The sequence below is a fragment of the Scyliorhinus torazame genome, chromosome 9 (genome assembly GCF_047496885.1).
Source record: "Scyliorhinus torazame isolate Kashiwa2021f chromosome 9, sScyTor2.1, whole genome shotgun sequence".
Taxonomy (NCBI): Eukaryota; Metazoa; Chordata; class Chondrichthyes; order Carcharhiniformes; family Scyliorhinidae; genus Scyliorhinus; species Scyliorhinus torazame.
Genome location: NC_092715.1, coordinates 64,072,055 through 64,093,528, shown reverse-complemented (window position 1 = coordinate 64,093,528; position 21,474 = coordinate 64,072,055). Strand labels below are relative to the sequence as shown.

Sequence of the window (21,474 nt, the reverse complement as noted above, 5' to 3'; positions counted from 1 at the left end):
TGGTGGAGGTTTTTGAAGATTGCTTCGCCAAGCTGAAGGAGGTCACGCTGGTCCCGATTAAGGCTTCAATTGATCAAGTTGTGCAGAATCAAGAGACCCACGGGAGAGCAATCAAGGAGGTGGAGAAAAAGGTGTCCAAGCACGAGGAGTACATAACCGTGCTGGAGACCAAGGTGGAGATGATGAACGACCGCCAGACAAGAACGCAGGAGAACCTGGAGAACAGATCCAGGAGGCAGAATCTTAGAATTGTCGGCCTCTATGAAGGCAGTGAGGGATCGGATGCGAGGACTTATGTGACGGACATGTTGGAGAAGTTGATAGGGGCTGAGGCGTTCCCTCAGCCCCGGGAGGTGGATAGAGCGCATAGAGCCCTCGCGAAGAAGCCCCGAGCGAATGAGCCGCCGAGGACGATGGTGGTACGCTTTCGCCGATTCCTGGACAAGGAACACGTTCTGCGGCGGGCCAAGAAGGAACTTAGTAGCAAGTGGGAGAATTGTGAGCTGCGCATTTATCAGGACCTGGGCGCTGATTTGGCCAAGAGGCGAGCTGGGTTTAATCGAGCAATAACAGCCTTCTTTAAGAAGGGGGTGAAGTTTGGGATGCTGTACCCAGCCCGTCTGTGGGTCACACATGAGGAGACTTCTACTTCGAAACACCAGATGAAGTATGGACATTTATGAAAGAAGAGAGGCTGGAGGCGAATTAAAAGATATCGAAGCCTTGGAGAGTACTGTGCTGGGCTGTATAGGTATAAGTAGTGCTTTGTGTAATAAGGAGCTGTTTGGATGGCTAACGGTAACTTTGTCTTGCAGGGAACTGGTTAGAGGGGGGATGGTCTTTGGGGTTGGTTCTGTTTTTTGGGTGTTTTTTCTCTTTCTAAACTGGCCGTTTCTTCAGTTTTTATTTCTGATGTTTGTTTACTGTGGAATGTGATGCTTTTAATATGTTTGTCCAAGTTTGGGGGGGGGGGGGGGGGGGAGAGAACAATGGGGAGAGACAGACTGCTTGGTGCCAGGGGCGGGCGCTATCAAGTCAGAATGGGTCAGCTGACTCTCGGAAGCGCAGTGGGGGGGGGGGGGGGGGGGCAAGGTGTTAAGCTGGAGCTTGACTTGGGGGGGGGGGGGGGGTGGTTTTGGGTTGGTAGTGTTGCTGGGGGGGGGGGGGGGGGGTGGAGAGAGAGAGAGCCGCTTTGCTTACTAGAGGACAAATGGGAGGTCAGGAATGGCAAATGCCCGAGGGGGGGCTCGAGGTGGCGGAGGGCATGAGCTAGAGGCTGGCCTAAAAAGGGTGATGACTAGTCGGCGGGGGCGGGGTATGCCCCACGACCAGGCTGATTACATGGAACGTCAGAAGGCTGAATGGGCCGGTCAAGAGGGCTCACGTGTTTCCGCATTTGAGGGGGCTGAAGGCGGACGTGGCAATGCTACAAGAGACACACCTAAAGGTTACAGACCAGACGAGATTGAGAAAGGGGTGGGTTAGCCAAGTATTCCACTCAGGGCTGGACTCAAAGACCAGGGGGTTGGCGATCTTGATCAACAAATGAGTGGCATTCGAGGCAGGGAGAATCATGTCAGACAAGGGGGGGGGTAGGTACATAATGGTGAGTGGGAGTTGGAGGGGGTGCAGGTGGTACCTGTGAACATATATGCTCCGAATTGGGACGATGTGGAATTTATGAGGCAGGTGTTAGATAAGATCCCAGACTTAGAGTCACATAACCTGATCATGGGAGGAGACTTTAACACAGTCATTGATCCAGAATTGGACCGGTCAAGATCCACGACAGGGAGGCCGGCTGCGGCAAACAAATTGATGGGGTTTATGGAACAGATGGGGGAAGTAGACCCATGGAGGTTTGCATGGCCAAGGGCGAAGGACTTTTCCTTTTTCTCACATGTCCACAAGGTATACTTTTGCATCGACTTTTTTGTTCTGGGCAGGGCGCTAATACCGGAGGTGGTGGACACAGAGTATTCGGCAATCGAAGTGTCTGATCATGCCCCGCATTGGGTGGATCTACGGGTTAGTGTGGAGAGAGGGCAACGCCCGCTGTGGAGACTGGATGTGGGGTTGCTAGCGGACAAAACGATCTGTGGGCGGGTTAACAAGTCCAGTCAGCACTACCTGGAGACGGAGACAAATGATACGGGGGAGGTCTCTGCAGCGATGGGCTGGGAAGCTTTGGAGGCAATGGTCAGAGGGGAATTAATCTCGATACAGACCCACAGAGAAAAGGCGGAACGGGCTGAGAGAGACAGGTTAGTGGAGGAGATACTCCAGGTGGACAGATGATACTCGGAAGCCCCGGATGCGGGGCTGAGGGAGCAGCGGAGGTTACAGGCGGAGTTTGGGCTGTTGACCACAGGGAAAGCGGTGGAACAGTTGAGGAAGGCAAGGGGGGCGATTTATGAGAATGGGGAAAAGGCAAGCAGACTGCTGGCGCACCAGCTCAGGAAAAGGGAGGCGGCCAGGGAGATAGATAAAGTAAAGAGTAGAGGCGGGAATACTGTCCTGGACCCAGCGGGGGTGAACGAGGTGTTTAAGGACTTCTATAGTAAATTATATGAGTCGGAACCCCCGGCTGGGGTGGAGGGGATGAGGCAATTTTTGGATCAGTTGAGGTTTCCAGGGGTAGATGAGAATCTGGTGGAAGGGTTGGGAGCCCCAATTGAGATGGAGGAAATAATCAAAGCACCGCATCTTGCTTTACGCAGATGACCTGCTCTTGTATATTTCAGATCCGTTGGAGGGGATGGGGACATAATGCGAATCCTGGGGGAATTTGGCAATTTTTCAGGGTAGAAATAGAACATGGGAAAAGCGAGATGTTCGTCATCCAGGCAAGAGGACAGGAGAAGAGACTGGGAGAGTTGCCGCTTAGAATGGTAGGGAAGAGCTTTCGATATCTGGGAATCCAGGTGGCCCGGGAATGGGAAGCACTGCACAAGTGAAAACTATCCGGCTGGTAGAACAAATGGAAGGGGACATTAAGAGATGAGACATGCTCCTCCTATCACTGGCGGGGAGGGTACAGACCGTGAAAATGACGGTCCTCCCCAGATTTCTGTTCGTCTTTCAGTGCCTCCCCATCTTCATCCCAAAGGCCTTTTTCAAGCGGGTGAATAAGGTTATTTCGGGCTGTGTGTGGACGGGTAAAACCCCGCGAGTGAAGAAAGTGTTGCTGGAGCGCAGTCGGGGGGGAATGGTGGGTTGGCGCTGCCGAACTTCTGCAATTACTACCGGGCGGCTAATATAGCCATGATTAGGAAGTGGGCAGTGCGGGAGGGGTCGGTGTGGGAGCGGATGGAAAGACATGCAAAGACACCAGTTTGGGAGCACTGATAACGGCACCTCATGCGTTCTCGCCGGCCCAATACTGCTCAAGTCCGGTGGTGGTGGCCGCTCTGAGAATCTGGGGGCAATGGAGGAGATACGAGAGTGGAGGGAGCATCGGTTTGGACCCCGATTAATAATAATCATTGGTTTGTACCAGGTAGGCTAGATGGTGGGTTCCGGAGATGGCAAAGGGCAGGAATTAGAAGGATGGTGGATCTATTTATAGACGGGAGCTTCCCCAGCTTGAAAGCCTTGGAGGATAAATTTGAATTGCCAGCAGGGAACGGGTTTAGGTATTTGCAGATGCAAGATTTCCTGAGAAAACAAGTTCCGGCCTTTCCACTGCTGTCGCCACGGAGGATACAGGATACAGTAGTCTCCAGTACCTGGGTGGGAGGGCGGAAGGTATCAGATATTTACCAGGAGCTTGTGGAGGCGGAGGAAACTCCGGTGGAGGAGTTTAAGGGTAAGTTGGAGGACAAGCTAGGAGGAGAGGTAGAGGCGGGTCTATAGGCGGATGCCCTACGCAGGGTTAATACCTCCTCATGTGCCAGGCTTAGCCTGATCAGTTCAAGCTAGTCCACCGGGCACACATGACAGTGGCTAGGATGAGTACGTTTTTTGGGGTAGAGGATAGGTGTGCGAGGTGCGCGGGAAGCCCAACAAATCACGTCCACATGTTTTGGGCACGCCCGAAGCTTAGAGGGTTTGGCAGGGTTTTGATAAGGCAATGCCCACGGTACTAAAAACACAGGTGGTACAGAGTCCGGAGGTAGCGATCTTTGGAGTGTCGGAAGAGCCGGGAGTTCAGGGGGTAAAAGAGGCTGACGTCTTGGCCTTTGCCTCCCTGGTAGCCCGGAGACAGATCTTGTTAATGTGGAGGGACTCAAAGCCCCCAAATGTAGAGACTTGAGTTAGTGATATGGCTGGGTTTCTCAGTCTCGAGAAGATAAAGTTCGCCTTAAGAGGGTCAATGGTCGGGTTCACCCGGAGGTGGCAGCCGTTCGTCGACTTTCTCAGGGAAAATTAAAATGTCAGCAGATGCAGTATTCCGGGGGGGGGGGGGGGTCGGACTGTTGTTTTATGGTTGGGGCGTGTGAAGATTGAGATGTGGGAGGGGGGGGGGGGGGAGAAATGTTTATTATACCATGTTGATGTCATTGTTAATGTTATTATTATAAAAAATTTCAAATCGCTTAGTAAAGATATTTATTTTTAAAAAAACATAATGGGCGTGATTCTCCGACCCGGGGTCAAAGAATCGCCAGGAGCCAGCGTGAATCCCGCCCCTGCCGTCCTCCTAATTCTCCGCCCCCCCAAAAATCGGCCTGGCATGAGTCGCGCCGCCCGCCTCGGAGAATGGAGGGGTCTGCCGCGACTCAATGAACACCGGGGCTGCCCGAATTCTCCGGCCCGTGATGGGCCGAAGTCCCGCCCGTCTTTTGCCAGTCCCGCCGGCGTAAATTGGAGTAGGTCCCTTACCGGCGGGACCTAGCGGCGCGGACGGGCTCTGGGGCGGCCTGACCTGCACAGGCCTGACCCGCGATCGGGGCCCACTGATCCGCAGGAGGGCCTGTGCCGTGGGGGCACTCTATCCTTCCGCACCGGAGGCTGTACCGTTCGCCATTCCCGGTGAGGAAACAAAGCCCTCTGCGCATGCGCGGGGATGACACCAGCATGCGCTGGCGCACCCGCGCATGCGCCAACTCGCGCCGGCCAGCGGAGGCCCTTCGGTGCCGGTTAGCGTAGCGCCAAGACCCTTTCCTGCCGGCCGGCGGGGCGCAAACCACTCCAGGGTGGGCCGAGCCCCTGAAGGTGCGGAGGATTCCGCACCTTTTGGGGCAGCCCGACGCAGGAGTGGTTCACGCCACTCCGTCCCGCCGGGACCCCCGCCCCGCCGGTAGGGGAGAATCCCGCCCAATGTCTTGGTCTCAACTGTTTCCTGTGGAAGCAAATTCCACAGGCTTACCACTCTCTGGATGAAAAAATATCTCATTTCAATCCTAAAAGGTTTACGCCGTATCCTGAGACTATGGCCCCTGGTTCTGGACACCCCACCATCGGGAACATGTTTCCTGCATCTACCCTGTCTAGTCCTATCAGAAGGTTTCTATGAGATTCCCCCCTCATTCTTCTGAACTCCAACAAATATAATCCTAACCAACTCAGTCTCTCCTCCATCCCAGGAATCAGTCTGGTAAACCTTCTCTGCACACCCTCTATAGTAAGATTATCCTTCCTCAAACTGCACACAATATTCCAGTTGTGGCCTCACTAAGGCCCTGTACCATTGCTGCAGGATATCCCCGCTCCTGTATTTGAGGAGGCCCAGAAAAGGAGACCGAGAAAGGAATACCAGTAATCAAGAGTCTACAGACTGATCTCACCTCCCAGAAACACCTGCCAAGTGTGCAGTCGAAGATGCGGTTCTAGAATCAGGGTAATCAGCCATTAACCTATGACAAGTAAAACAAAGTTTCCTAGGTGGCCAATCATACTCGTTAGCGAGTGATCGCCGAAGACGACGACTTTAATGCCACAATATTGCCAGATATCGCTAATTATGAGAATTTGGGAATTAAAATTGGTGTTAACACATGTCCAAGGTAATCCATGCAAAACTCTAAACTACTGAACTGAAAACCAAAACGGTGGAGTAGGCATTTCAAATCTCATTGAATACTGATTTTTTTGAATCCATTATTAAATGACACAAAAGATTTAAATAATAAACAGTATACAACTTTACTTCTTTTAAAGAGAGCCAGGAATAGATGCAAGAGGCAGTACCAAGTGTAGGTACTTAGCAATTCAGAAAAACAAAGTTTTAATTGGAACAATAACTGATGCAATGCAAACAGTTCATTTCCTTTATGCTCTTACCTGCTGCAAATTTGTTCCAGTTTGATGCAAAGGCTGTGGTGTATAACAAGGTCCTGGCATAGGCTGTGGCATTTGAAAGGTGTTCGGAGATCCTGGATTCATGATTCCTGAAACTACTTGGTTCTGAGAGATCTCTGTTGGCAATCCAGCAGTGTATGGTGCTGGAAGAGGCTGCCTGAATTGCTGTGTAGTATATTGTGCATCTGTGTTGGCAAATGTGTACGGGACAGATGTCTGAGGTTGAATAGGATATGGCTGTGATGTCATCACTGGAGGTAAAACAGAGACAGGATTCTGGGCTGGGCCCATAGCTGGAGATGGTGTCACCATGGAGTAAACTGTAAAATGTTGAAGATTTCAAAGTAAATTTAAGGTTATATGTTGGCACACTATCACTTTTTTAAAAAAATTAGGCTGCTTGAGATTAATATATACAAATACTATGTCTATATTACACACACATACACACCAACATAACAGACTTCATCATAGAATTTACAGTGCAGGAGGCCATTCAGCCCATCAAGTCTGCACCGGCTCTTGGAAAGAGCACCCTACCCAAGGTCAACCTCCACCCTATCCCCACAACCCAGTAACCCCACCCAACACTAAGGGCAATTTTGGACACTAAGGGCAATTTATCATGGCCAATCCACCTAACCTGCACATCTTTGGACTGTGGGAGGAAACCGGAGCACCCGGAGGAAACCCACGCACTCACGGGGAGGATGTACAGACTCCGCACAGACAGAGACCCAAGCCGGAATCGAACCTGGGACCCTGGAGCTGTGAAGCAAGTGCTATCCACAATGCTACCGTGCTGCCCAAACTTACTGTTCATTCAAAGTAATTTAAATGAATAAATAGATTAGCAAAAGTTTGCCAGCTTCATTCAAGGAGCTGCATTAAAAATTAATTTTATCGTTCCAGCAAATAAAGTGGAATATATTAAAAAATTGTATGTGTGTGTACAAATGTGTAGCAAGCAGTCACAATAGGGTCTAAATAGATTATATTCGAGAATACCACCCGTTTTCCAAACAAATTTCTCTTATCATATTTTAATATTTTATTCCTTAGAAACAATTGAAACACCAGTAATGTGGTTGAGTCAAATGTTGAGTTTGTAATGCAAGGAAGATTTGGCTATCAACCATTAACAATGTTTATGTTAATGTCTACTGCAATATCCACTGTTACTTAGAATTCCCCACGGTTGGCCAAGAATGCATGACGTTATGAAATCTATGTTGGCTCGATAAATATTTTAATTTTTTAGATGTTCCTCTATTACTTGAACAAAGCCTCTATCTTTGCTGTGAAGCTAATTGGCCAGTTGACTTGTTCTGACATGCTGTTGAAATATAGGAATCACATTAGCTCTCTCCCAGTAATGTTCCCTTTACTAATATCTGGACGTATATAATAGTCTCTCCGGTATCTCTTCCCTAAATTCTTGTATTCCCAGATACCGTCTACCCAAAACAGGGGATTTATCCTCCCCAAGCTAGTTTAGTTACTCAATTATTTGCCCCCACTACCTTAAGTCTTCTTGAGGATTACTTTTTGATTTTCAAGGGCCACTTCTTCATTCTCACTAACTCCTTTATTAGGTGATGCAGTTATATAGTAGCATTACTTGCTGTACTTGTGATTTTTTTCTCCAGGTTTCCTTCTTTAGAGGTAAGATAATAGATACACAGACACAATGTAAATATATAAAACACACACACACATATATATTATACACACATATATATATACACACACATATATATACATATATTATATACAATATATACATTTTTTAAACTTGAAATCAATAAATGTTTTATTACTTATAATAAATATCCCAAATAGTTTCCAAACTGAAAATTCTACTTGGTAGCTTATTGAGAATGAGTATCTGCAGCCCCTTTAAAAAAAAACTTGCCAGCAATTAGCACTCTCCAGCATTCTTTGATTTTTATCGGATAATTTCAATTTTATTTCCCCTCAATACTTCTGTTTTAAGCAGGTGTTAAATCAGGAGATTCAGTTCCAAAAGTCCAAATATGCAGCAAGAGGAATGCACACAAGTTAATGCTGCAGAACCAAGCTAATCATCTGATAACAAATGGTTTAGTTTACATTTTTAGTGATTGTTCAAAGTTAAGGCACCTAGAACAAAGAAAAGTACAGCACAGGAATAGGCCCTTCAGCCCTCCAAGCCCGTGCCGACCTTGCAGCCCTCCAAGCCCGTGCCGACCTTGCAGCCCGACTAAACTACAATCTTCTACACTTCCTGGGTCCGTATCCCTCTATTCCCATCCTATTCATGTATTTGTCAAGATGCCCCTAAATGTCACTATCGTCCCTGCTTCCACCACCTCCTCCAGCACCGAGTTCCAGGCACCCATTACCCTCTGTGTAAAAAAACTTGCCTCGTACATCTACTCTAAACTTTGCCCCTCGCACCTTAAACCTATGCCCCCTAGTAATTGACCCCTCTACCCTGGGGAAAAGCCTCTGACTATCCACTCTGTCTATGCCCCTCATAATTTTGTAGACCTCTATCAGGTCGCCCCTCAACCTCCGTCGTTCCAGTGAGAACAAACCGAGTTTATTCAACCGCTCCTCATAGCTAATGCCCTCCATACCAGGCAACATCCTGGTAAATCTCTTCTGCACCCTCTCTAAAGCCTCCACATCCTTCTGGTAGTGTGGCGACCAGAATTGAACACTATACTCCAAGTGTGGCCTAACTAAGGTTCAATACAGCTGCAACATGACTTGCCAATTCTTATAGTCAATGCCCCGGCCAATGAAGGCAAGCATGCCGTATGCCTTCTTGACTACCTTCTCCACCTGTGTTGCCCCTTTCAGTGACCTGTGGACCTGTACACCTAGATCTCTCCGACTTTCAATACTCTTGAGGGTTCTACCATTCTACCTCCTTGCATGATCTCCGTACTTAAATGAGACACTGATCGGATGGGCCAAAGGAAGATTAATTGTGGCTTTGAACCCATAACGAAAATAAAGGACAGGTGTTATATTCTTAAATGGAACTGATAAGGGAGAATCACTCCAATTAAATTGAAAACAACAGAGGAACATAAATAGAAAATAGCTCTAAGAGATCGCAATGCTACAATTTACTTTTCCCCTTTTATAAAAGCTTTACGGTTCATATTTCAGAGATAATTTGTGGGAACAGAAGGAAGCCTTTGGAGCTCTGTTTAGTCATCGAGACAACATTTACATGCCATTTGGAACACCAGACCAAATGCAAACCATTGCCCGCCTGAGTTCTTTAGAGGTATGAACCATGTGCCACTGCATTAAAGAACATTAATATTCATTCAGATTACAGATGACCACAAAATAGCTCAATTTTCCAGAGCAACCATCAAGAGCTTTTTCACAGATTGATGCTCGTTACCAGATGGCAACCAACTTATGGGGTCCCTTCCACTAAACAGTTGCTCCTTCATGGAGACCACAGACCCAGACTCCAATCCTCCCATAACCATCACTAATTTTCTCCATTTCTCACCTCCCCTCAATACAGGCTCCTCTCAAAGTGATTAGATATGGTGCCTCCTCAAGTCTCCTTCCTGACTGCAACCGGAAGTGCTAAAATATCTACTCCAGTTCCTCAAATCACAGGTTCCCTCCCTCCTTCCCTAGCTGCTCCTCCAATTTTAGATTATATCTCTGGTGGAGCAGCAAAATACTTTTCACTGCACTTTGGTACGTGACAATAAATCAAATCAAATCAAAGAGTGGCCGGAAACCTGTGATTGGAACAGCTGAAATAGCGAGCATGGGAGAATTAGAATATGCAATTGAGGAGCCGCTCCTTAAATTCTGTCCCTCCCACGTACAGCGACATGAGTCATTTTTTGCTGATTTTTCAAGGTCTTTTTGGGGCGATTTCAAGGGCAAATTCTCCCACCGTCCCCTGTATTTTGAACCTTGAAAGAGGCATTCAAGGGAAATCATCTAGGATAAATTTGAGGGAGAAGAGAACAAAATGTTATGCTATTAGGCCAAAGTAGGGTTGGAAAAAGCTCATTGTGGAGTAAAACTTCCAGCATAAACCTGTTGGGATGAAAACTGAACAGCTGAAGTATTTGCAACCACCTTCAGCCAGCACGTGCATGATCCAGCTGCGCCTCCTCCTGAGATCCCAAGCATCACAGATACTGGTTTTCAGCCATAAGATTCATGTCATGATAGAAAGAAATGGCTGAAAGCACCAGATAAGCGAACGCTATGGGCCCTGACAACATTCTGGCAACAAAGGAAAGTACAGCTCAGGATCAGGCCCTTCGGCCCTCCAAGCCTGCGCCGACCATGCTGCCCGTCTAAACTAAAATCTTCTTCACTTCCAGGGTCAGTATCCCTCTATTCCCATCCTATTCATGTATTTGTCAAGGTGCCCCTTAAACGTCACTATCGTCCCTGCTTCCACCACCTCCTCCGGCAGCGAGTTCCAGGTACCCACTACCCTCTGTGTAAAAACACTTGTCTCGTACATCTCCTCTAAACCTTGCCCCTCGCACCTTAAACCAATGCCCCCTAGTAATTGACCCCTCTACCCTGGGAAAAGGTCTCTTGACTATCCACCCTGTCTATGCCCCTCATAATTTTGTAGACCTCTATCAGGTCGCCCCTCAACCTCCGTCGTTCCAGTGAGAACAAACCAAGTTTATTCAACCTCTCCTCATAGCTAATGCCCTCCATACCAGGCAACATCCTGGTAAATCTCTTCTGCACCCTCTCTAAAGCCGCCACATCCTTTTGGTCGGGTGGCGACCAGAATTGAACACTATACTCCAAGTGGGAAACTCCAGTAGTGAACACCTGTGTTCCAGAGCTAGACACAACCGAGCAAAGCTGTCCCTGTACAGCTACAACAGTGGCATCTATCTGACAATGTGGAAAACTGTCCGGCTATGTCCAGTCCATAAAAGCACAACAAATCCAATCCAGCCGATTACTGCCCCACTAATTTACACTCAACCATCAGCAAAGTCATGGATGGTGTTGCTGATTGTTTTCAAGTGACACATATTGCAATTACCTGCTCACCAATGTTCAGTTTTGATTCACCGGATCCACCCGGCTCCTGACCTCAGTACAGCCTTGGTCCAAACATGGACAAAAGAGCTGAACTGGTGAGGCGAGAATAACTGCCTTTGACATTAAGGCAGCTTTTGACTGAGTGTGGTATCAAAGACCCAAGCAAAATTGAAGTCAATGGGAAACAGGGGGAAAACTCTCCATTATCTGGAGTATACCTAATACAAATGAAAATGGTTGTGGTTGTTGGAGATTCAGTCCCAGGACATCATTGCATGAGTACCACAGGGTAGTGTTCTCGGCCCAACCATCGTGAGCTGCTCCATCAATGACCTTCTCCCCATCATTAAATAAGAAGTGGGCATGTTCCCTATGATTGCATTAGATAATCTTTGTAATAATAACCTTTATTAGTGCCACAACTAGACTTACATCAACACTGCAATGAAGTTACTGTGAAAATCCCCTAGTCGACAAACTACAGCGCCTGTTCGGGTACACTGAGGGAGAATTCAGAATGTTCAATTCACCTAACAAGCACGTCTTTTGGGACTTGTGGGGGAAACCGGAGCACCCAGAGGAAACTCAGTCACGGGCAGTACATGCAAACACTGCACAGTGACCCAAGCTGGGAATCGAATCCGGGTCACTAACGCTGTCAAGAAACAGTGCTAACCACTGTGTTATCGTATTATGAATCATTAGATACTGAAGCAGCTCACGTCCAGAAGCAGCAAAACCTGGGCAAAATTCAGACCTGGGCTTAGAAGTGGTATGGTAACCTAGAAAAGCGGGTTAGAGACTGGGAATTTTGCAGCTACTAACTCATCTTGCAGCTACCCAAAGCCTATCCACCATCTGCAAGATACAAGTCTTTTCTAATCAAATGGAACCTTCCCCTAGGAAATCTAGGAAAAATTTGGAAAATTAAAACCAATGTGACAACTATCTCATTAGCCACTTATTTTAAGACCTTCATAGAATTTACAGTGCAGAAGGAGGCCATTTGGCCCATCGAGTCTGCACCGGCTCTTGGAAAGACCACCCTACTTAACCCCACACCTCCACCCTATCCCCATAACCCTGCAACCCCATTTAACCCAAGGGCAATTTGGCATGGCCAATCCACCTAACCTGCACATCTTTGCACTGCGGGAGGAAACCGGAGCACCCGGAGGAAACACACGGGGAGAACGTGCAGACTCCGCGCAGACAGTGACTCAAGCAGGATTCGAACCTGGGACCTTACTGCTGTGAAGCCATAGTGCTAACCACTATTTCACCGTGCTGCCCAAGCTTAGGGTGAAGTCTATATGGAACAGGGGATTTGTCAGCCCGCAGACTCAACAATTTTCTCAGGACCACTGCCCTGGTGATTGCAATTTTCCTGAGTTTCTCCCGCCCTTCCATTTCCTAATCTACACCCATTTCATTGACTTCCGATCAAGCAACTTCCGATTTTAGAATTCCCATCCTGGTTTACAAATCACTACATGGCCTCACCCCTTCCTACCTCTGTAATCTCCTTCAGACCCACAATCCTCCAAGCTAAGTTGTAATAACAAGTAAAACATATGGCTTTAACATTGTGTTTCTCAAAGTTCACATCACTTCAGAAAGATACCTGATGGTGGACCCATTCCTGATGGAATTTGGCTTTGGTATCTAGAATATTCTGCATATACCTTATTAAAAAGAAAAAGAGACAGTATTCAAAAATGAGCATTATGTAATTATTTCAGTTTATAAATTAATATCTGGACTTAATGTCAGAACATACATCTTACCATTTGACATTGTATATTCATCGCTAATTGCAAACACTGCCAGAGTATAATTTATTCAGAAGGCAAGATGATACTAACATCACCATTCTCTATTAATAAAGAGTGGCTTCATTCACCTCTTCCACTCACGTATAATCAGTCCAGTCACCCTATGGTCCAGCTCACAATAGAGGTGTTTACTGTATGCATGAATAGACAATCATATTTCATTGGCAAGCCAATTATTCATAAGATTGTTTTATTGAAATACTAGAAAAATCAATGTTATGGTAAACTACATAGTTTAAAAGGGAATGGAATGAAATTTTGTCCTTGTTCTTTTAATTTCAAATATAATTTTTAATCACATCCAAAGTGAAAACTACACCTTCATCAAGTCAACAAATTCTCAGTGAAAAGATTAATTAACATTAAATGGTAACATGCTCTTATATGTCTTTAATATAGAAAAAACATATTGATGCACGTAATGGAAGCGCACATAAAAAACAGAAGGCAAGCAAAGGAAAAACAAGGAACTGTTAAAAAGCAGTCTCTGATCTCTCAGACTTATCTTACTCGCACCCGGCTGACATGTGTGAATGCCTGTTAATCAAAATTTTCAGAAACAACATCCTGCATGTGAAAACCTGTTTCAAGTGCTGGGTTTTAGGGAGGATCTTAAATGAGAGGGAAGCAGAAAGGCAACATTTTTAGAGAAAGAATTCCAGAGCACATGGCCGAAGTGAGCAGTTATTTGATTGTGGGATTTTCACAGCCATGACCACCAATCGTCTCCTCATCCGTCACACGTGCAGCTACATAAAGGTTTACAGATTACAATTAGAAGTAGAAAGTCAAAAAGATTTGCCTTTCTTAGCTGATGCATGTTAAAGCCAACTCAATAATCCCTCTCAGTTAAGATTGACTGTCATATTTTCACTAAGGACTGAATATGGAATCTACCTGCTCTGTATTTCTGGAAAATGCATTATATACCAATTTATAGTAGGGGCATAGATGTCACTTCCTACCAGAAGGTGAAAGCACCAGTGGGGTATGGATCTGATACAGTGCAAAAGTAAAGGACCCCATTCTTATCTGAACTGTTCCTGGGCTTATCTTAAGTGGCAATTTGTAATTTCATGGATGTCCATCACCCTACAAGAAAGTCCTTATGGTGTAGACTGCTAGGGAATAAAGAATATTGCATATTGCCATCTTGTACCTCAATCAGAGGGAGGATGGTATATAAACAGAAGAGCCATGCACACTTCACAAAATTGCCATACTGCCACTTTTAAAGTATTGTAATACTTCGACTTATCAAGGTGGTTACCAACAATGGCATAAAATACAACCAACAAATTTACAATTTCTCTTGCAATAAAATTAAACTTCAGCGTATCTCAGTCAATCTGAGTGTCTACCAGATCAGGTCTACTCACTGTCTGCAACAAGTTTTCACAAAGTGTTTTTGCTGATGCCAAACCTTCTGGCTTAGGATGACTGTAAAAACAAAAAAATATGGCCATGTAATGAGTAACTTACGAAGGATATTAAATATTTTTTCTTAAGTTTGATCTTACAATTTCACTAGTGGAAACAGGCAGCTACATTACTATTTAAGGTGTTGCAGTAGCGTTATGTACATGTTTATAGTAAATAAAGCTCACCAATGGTTGTTGACAAGGCAAGAAATATTTTGTATTACATATCCACAGAATGGTACAAAGCTCTTCACAACTAATATATAACAGTTGAAGTGTGCTCAATGTTATTTTGCAGGCAAATACATTAGCCAATTTTATGCACAAGATCCCCAAAACAGTAATTATATAAATAACCAGGTAATAGTTTTGGTGGCATTAATTGAGGTGAAGGTTAGCCATGCCACCAGGAAAGCGGGAAACGGTGTGATGATCTTTTAACATCTACATAAATAAGCAAATAAAGCCTCGGTGTAACTTCGCAACCAAAAGACAGTAACCAAAGGACAGTAAATTGTGAGACGTTGTATTGAGGTAATAAATCAAGAAGTTTCTAGATTCAATCCCCAGTCTTAAGAGTAGCACAAAGACACCACAATTTACCCACGTCCCACTCTGAGAAGAGTGCAGAAAACAGACTGGGGAAATCATTCAGGCTAATTGCCTGGGAATTCCACTAATCTTCCACTGGCTTTTCAGCAGGGACCTAGAGATATTTGCAGAACTTTACAGCCAAGCTACATTCACCTCGGCGACAAATGTACTACTGGAAATAACATTCCTTCTACATTCTGTAATATTTAAATGCTACTGCACCAGTAAAATGCAGTATAATAGCAATGATAAACTGCAATGCATTTTTCCCTAGAAGTTGCTATTAGTAATTTTCTATTTATAATTTTACTTTAAAAATATAGACTTACGTGATATAAATATACATAGGTTCAAATGCCTCCCTTCCAGACGTTGGCTCAATGAACTCGGACCCTTTACCTCGGAGGTGAACTTTGGCTCCTGTTTCATTTTGTATGTGGTGCAGAAAAGATCCTCCTGGGCCCTCCACTTTTTCTTTTGCATTGAAATTTGGAGGAGTATGTTCTAGACCCACAAAGATTTTGTCCTGAACAAAATGCATCTTTAAAGAAAAGCAAAAATGCATTTCAGCACACAATAATAAACTCATCAAATACACTTAACTACAATACAGGTAAAAAGTATCTAAAATTAACTTTGATTTTAGTTAAGATAAACCAAGTCAAAACCATTAAACAGCATAATATTTTTTAAAAAGTGCCTATTATTTTTTGGCAAAAACTTCAAATTTACTGAGCGGCATCTATAAAGATTACACTGCACAATAATGTGCCAAATAATACTGCCCGCCAGGAAGCGAAGCAACAGTCAACGGAAGGGTGCTTCTTTAGTCACCATTCCAGTTAGCCAATCATAGGGCAATGCTGACAGCAGTCACAGAAACGATCACACTTCATTTTACTGTACTCTCCTAGCTGGATTATATTGGAGTTGCACTAGCTTTCAAGAGCAACAAATTAAGATGGAAAACTAAAAGCAATAAAGAAACACCAACTTGGACAAAACATGAAAAGATTTGCTAACATCTCACAGCAAGTATATAATAAAATAGGTTACACAATATATTGCCCAGTCCAGATTTGACCCATGAACTTGTTTTAACAAAAAGCCAGGTTTTTCATTTGAATACACGTACCAAATTTCTTACACAATAATGCCAACTAGTAACTCAATTTTATTCTACCCTCCACCCAGACAACTACCTTGTTTCAATGAAGCTCATCAGAAGAAACAGTACCTCGTTTCTCATTAAGAACTAAAATCTCCCAACTCAACTCTGATTTCAAAAACTTCAAATCGTAACTAATGCTCCCATTTTTCCAGAAAGTAGATACAGGTACTGGGAAGGTTCTCTATTGCCATTTGTACCTCCTCTAAACCTACCTTAATACAAAATTTGCCCCATTGTCACCTCTTTTTATCCCCTTAGTTCCATATTCATCCCTTATTACTCATTTGAGTACTGTCCCCCACCCAGGTACAAATGTTCTTGTTCATTCCTCCACCATTCTTCTCCCCACCATCCTTCTTTTCCTAACTTTGTACTTGAAATGAAAAAATGAAATGAAAATCGCTTATTGCCACAAGTAGGCTTCAAATGAAGTTACTGTGAAAAGTCTCTATTCGCCACATTTCGGTGCCTGTTCGGGTAGGCTGGTACAGGAATTGAACCGTGCTGCTGGCCTGCCTTTGTCTGCTTTAAAAGACAGCTATTTAGCCCTGTGCTAAACCAGCCCCATTACCAGCCGACTTGCTTTTAAACTGTTAAATTTTTAGCATCTTTCAATTCGGACAAAAGTTTGTTTTTCTCTCTCTACAGATAGAATTCACAGTGCAGGAGGCGGCCATTCGGCCCATAGTGTCTGCACCGGCTCTTGGAAAGAGCACCCTACTTAAGCCCTGCCTCCACCCTATCCCTGTAACCCAGTAACCCCACCTGACCTTTAATGGACACTAAGGCCAATTTATCATGGGCAATCCACCCAACCTGCACATCTTTGGACTGTGGGAGGAAACCAGAGCACCCGGAGGAAGCCCACGCAGACACGGGGAGAACATGCAGACTCCGCACAGACAGTGACCCAAGCCGGGAATCAAACCTGGGATCCTGGAGCTGCAAAGCAACTGTGCTAACCACTATGCTGTCCTATGTTCCCTGATCTGCTGAGGACATGGATCTGCTGAATATGTCCAGCATTTTGTGCTATTGCTAAAGTTTATTGCCACTCATTTGAATGTTTCACTTCATAGCTCACAAGCTCCCTTAGCAGCGCAGTAGCACACAAGGACGGAAAGAGTTGGACACCCCTATCCAAAACATCAGATTAAGTGAAAAGGTACTCATACCAAGGCAAGTTGCTAATTCATAAAGACATTACAAAAAACATTCTAAAAATTGAAACTTGACCGTCAATATCAATTTGAAGTATAACTGCTTTTAACATTTAATCAAATGATTTGAATTAATTAATTCTGATTGTACATTCTCCATATTTCAGTTTTTAAAAATGTGACCAATCTACAGAAGCATAAGTATCAAATATATAACACCTATCAGACACTCCTTAAAACCTACCTTTTTGACCATGCTTTTGGTCATCTGGCAAAGATATCCTCTAATGTAGATCTGTGTCAGATCTTGTTTTATAATTCACTTGTGAACTGCCGTGAAAGCTTTTATTATATTACATGGCACTTTTAATGTAAGTTGTCGCTGAATCTGGTGCAGATCACAATGTTTCAGGAAGACAGAGGAAGCTCTACTTTGCATTTGATTGTGTTGAGGGTGAATTGAGATTGTTTGTATCCATATGGATATTTAATTGTCCACCACCGAAGGCCTTCACTTTTAGCACAATTTTTAAAATGCATCAAAAATACAAATTTAACTCTTGATAAATGGCAGATTTATAATGCACAGTGCCAGTGTAAATATATTTTCATTTCACAGAGACAAACCAAGACCTGAACTGACTATGCAGCAACAAAGACTAAGAACCCTCTTGAGAATGAGTATGTGGGATTGCAGTCGAAGTTCCGTGTCGTGTCACACCTGGAAATTCTCAGGAATTATGTTAGACCTCCTGTACATCTCTTAACCATTACGGAACTTAATTTTGATGTTCAAAGATCCTCCCTTCAATGGATGTTAAATATTTAAATTTAGAGTTCCATGCAAGCAAGCGCACGAATGTGCCAGTCTCCTGGCCAGAATTGTATTTTACACAAAGTATCTAAATTCTAAAACATCTTATTTGGTAAATCTAGCATTGGACTAATATTGCAAATTTTTTTTTCAGCACAGCCACATTATGATAAAGCCGTTAAAATGATTAGACAGTAGATTTATGTTTTGATCAAGTATTCGTTAATAAGGTGTGTTGATGCACAGCTTAACTTACAAATATTAACCAATACAGCAAGCGCAGACTATTATTCTGTTTGCCTAAACCATACATACCCCTGGCTGTAACTGGGGCAAAGAGTTGTATGGAGAGTTGTGTGCAGTCATAGGACTGCTCCTTGCAGTAGATGTCACTACAGGTGGAAGTGGTTGTTTGATGGCTTCTTTTGCTAATGCTTCACCAATAATCTCTTTGATCCTGTTTACAGCCCCTGAGATGAAAACAAATCAGCTGTACTTGATGCACATTGTTTTCTTGGAATGGAAGTTAAACACAAAGTAACTGCAAGTAAAAAAAACCTGTGAATGCTTTCAAAACGTATCCCCGATATACCTAAAAAAGTTTCTTTCCCATCTAATTTATTAATAGCACCAATGCAATAAAAAAACTATGACTCATATTAAACAGTGATCTGCTAAACTCCATATACCAGCATAGAAATTGCATCAGGTCTGCAAGGTAAAGGATAAGCTGGCAAACAATTTTTTCCAATTAATGGGAAATTTAGCGTGGCCAATCCACCTGCCCTGCTCATCTTTGGGTTGTGGGGGTGAAATCCACGCAAACACGGGGAGAATATGCAAACTCCATCCGGACAGTGACCCAGAGCCGGGATTGAACCTGGTACCTCGGCGCCATAGGCATCAGTGCTAATCACTGCGCCACCATGCTGCCCTTGGCAAAGGATACTTAAGGGGTTGACGGTGGATAGGCAATGGCAGACATTTAAAGAACACATGGATGAACTTCAACAGTGGTACGTCCCTGTCTGGCACAAGAGTAAGGCAGGAAAGGTGGCTCAACCAGGCTAACAAGGCTAATCAGAGATAGCGTTAAAGCCAAAGAGGTATATAAATTGGCCAGGAAAATCAGGAAGTCCGAGGTCTGGGAGAAATTTAAAATTCAGCAGGAGGTCAAAGGGTTTAATTCGGAAGGGCAAAAATTGAATGAGAGTGTAAGCTTGCAGAAAGCATAAAACTATGCAAAAGTTTCTATAGATATGTGAAGAGAAAAAGACTGGTGAAGACAGTTGGAATCAGGTGAATTCATAATGGGCAACAAAGAGATGGCAGACCAGTTGAACCATTACTTTGGATCTGTCTTCACTAAGGAGGACACAAATACCCTTCCGGAAATAGTAGAGGATAGAGGGTCAAGCATGAGAACCCGATAAGTCCCCAGGGCCTGAACCTCTGCATCCCAGAGTACGTAAGTGGCCTGAAAATAGTGGACACATTGGTGATCATTTTCCAGCATTCTATAGATTCTGGAAGGCGAATGTAACCCCACTTTTTAAAAAAGGAGGTAGAGAAAACAGGGAATTATAGACCGGTTAGCCTGACATTAGTGGTGGGGAAAATGCTGGAGTCAATTATTAAGGATGAAATAACTGGGCATTTGGAAAGCGAGGACAGGATCACTCCAAGTCAGCATGGATGCACTAACGGGAAATCATGCTTGACAAATTTTTTGACGATGTGACCAGTAGAGTTGACAAGGGTGAACCAGTGGATATTATGTATCTGGATTTTCAAAAGGCTTTTGACAAGGTCCTACACAAGAGATTAGTGGGCAAAATTAAAGCTCATGTACTGGGGATAATGTATTGATGTGGATAGAGAACTGGTTGGCAGACAGGAAGCAGAGAGTGGGAATAAACGGATCCTTTTCAGAGTGATAAGTAGTGACAAGTGGGGTACTGCAGGGTCAGTGTTGGGACCCCAGCTGTTTACAATATACATTAATGATTTGGACACAGGAATTGCAAGCAATATCCCCAAATCTGCAGACACTAAACTGCGTGGCAGTGTGTGCTGTGAGGAGGATGCAAAGAAGCTGCAAGGTGACTTAAGACAGTCTGGCTGAGTGGGCAAATACAATATAATGGTGGCAAAAACATGAGGCAGATTATCTGAATGGTGGCAGTTTAGGAAAAGGGGAAATGCAACAAAATCTCGGTGTCATGGTAGAACCGTCGCTGAAAGTTGACATGCAGGTTCAGCAGGCAGTGAGGAAAGCTAATGGCATACTGGCCTTTATAGCGAGAGGATTTGAGTATAGTAGGGATGTCTTGCTGCAGTTATACATGGCCTTGGTGAAGCCACACATTGAGTATTGTGTGCAGTTTTGGTCTCCTACATTCTTGCTATTGAGGGTGTCCATCCAAGATTCACCAGACTAATTCCCAGGATGGCAGTACTGACATATGAAGAAAGACTGGATCGGCTGGTCTTGTACTCACTGGAATTTAAAAGAATGAGAATCTTATAGAAACATACAAAATCCTGATGGGACCAGACAGACGAGATGCGGGAAGAATGTTCCCGATGTCGGGAACAGCACGGTAGCACAAGTGGATAGCACTGTGGCTTCACAGCGCCATGGTCCCAGATTTGATTCCCCACTGGGTCACTGTCTGTGCGGAGTCTGCACGTTCTCCCCGTGTCTGCGTGGGATTCCTCCGGGTGCTCCGGTTTCCTCCCACAGTCCAAAGACGTGCAGGTTAGGTGGATTGGCCATGCTAAATTGCCCTTAGTGTCCAAAACGGTTAGGAGGGGTTATTGGGTTACGGGGATAAGGTGGAAGTGAGGGTGCAAGTGGGCCGGTGCAGACTCGATGGGCCAAATGGCCTCCTTCTCCACTGTATGCTCTATGTCCATGTTGGGGATGTCGAGAATTAGGGGTCACAGCCTAAGAATAAGGGATAAGCCATTCAGGACTGAGATGAGGAAGAACTTCTTCTCTCAGAGTTGTGATCTTGTGGAATTCTCTACCACAGAAAGCTATTGAGGCCAGTTTGTTTTGGATATATTAAAGAGGGAGCTGAACATAGCTAAAGGGATCAAGGGGTATGGAGAGAAAGCGGGAGTGGGACACTGAACTTGCGCGATCAGCCATGATCATATTGAATGGTGGTGGGGCCGA

The 21,474-nt window shown here is 44.6% G+C and overlaps 1 protein-coding gene across 4 annotated transcripts in view; it reads right to left on the bottom strand.

The window, feature by feature from the left end:
* LOC140429253 (KH homology domain-containing protein 4-like) overlaps nucleotides 1-21,474 on the bottom strand; it is a 55,643-nt gene that overhangs the window by 19,475 nt on the left and 14,694 nt on the right. For all 4 annotated transcript variants that reach the window (XM_072516023.1, XM_072516025.1, XM_072516022.1 and 1 more), the window contains 5 exons: nucleotides 18,606-18,760; nucleotides 15,475-15,686; nucleotides 14,510-14,570; nucleotides 12,920-12,980; nucleotides 6,226-6,563 (listed from right to left, as the gene is read on the bottom strand). In XM_072516023.1, the coding sequence (XP_072372124.1) occupies nucleotides 6,226-6,563; nucleotides 12,920-12,980; nucleotides 14,510-14,570; nucleotides 15,475-15,686; nucleotides 18,606-18,760 (827 nt within the window). The remainder of the gene's footprint in view (nucleotides 1-6,225; nucleotides 6,564-12,919; nucleotides 12,981-14,509; nucleotides 14,571-15,474; nucleotides 15,687-18,605; nucleotides 18,761-21,474) is intronic.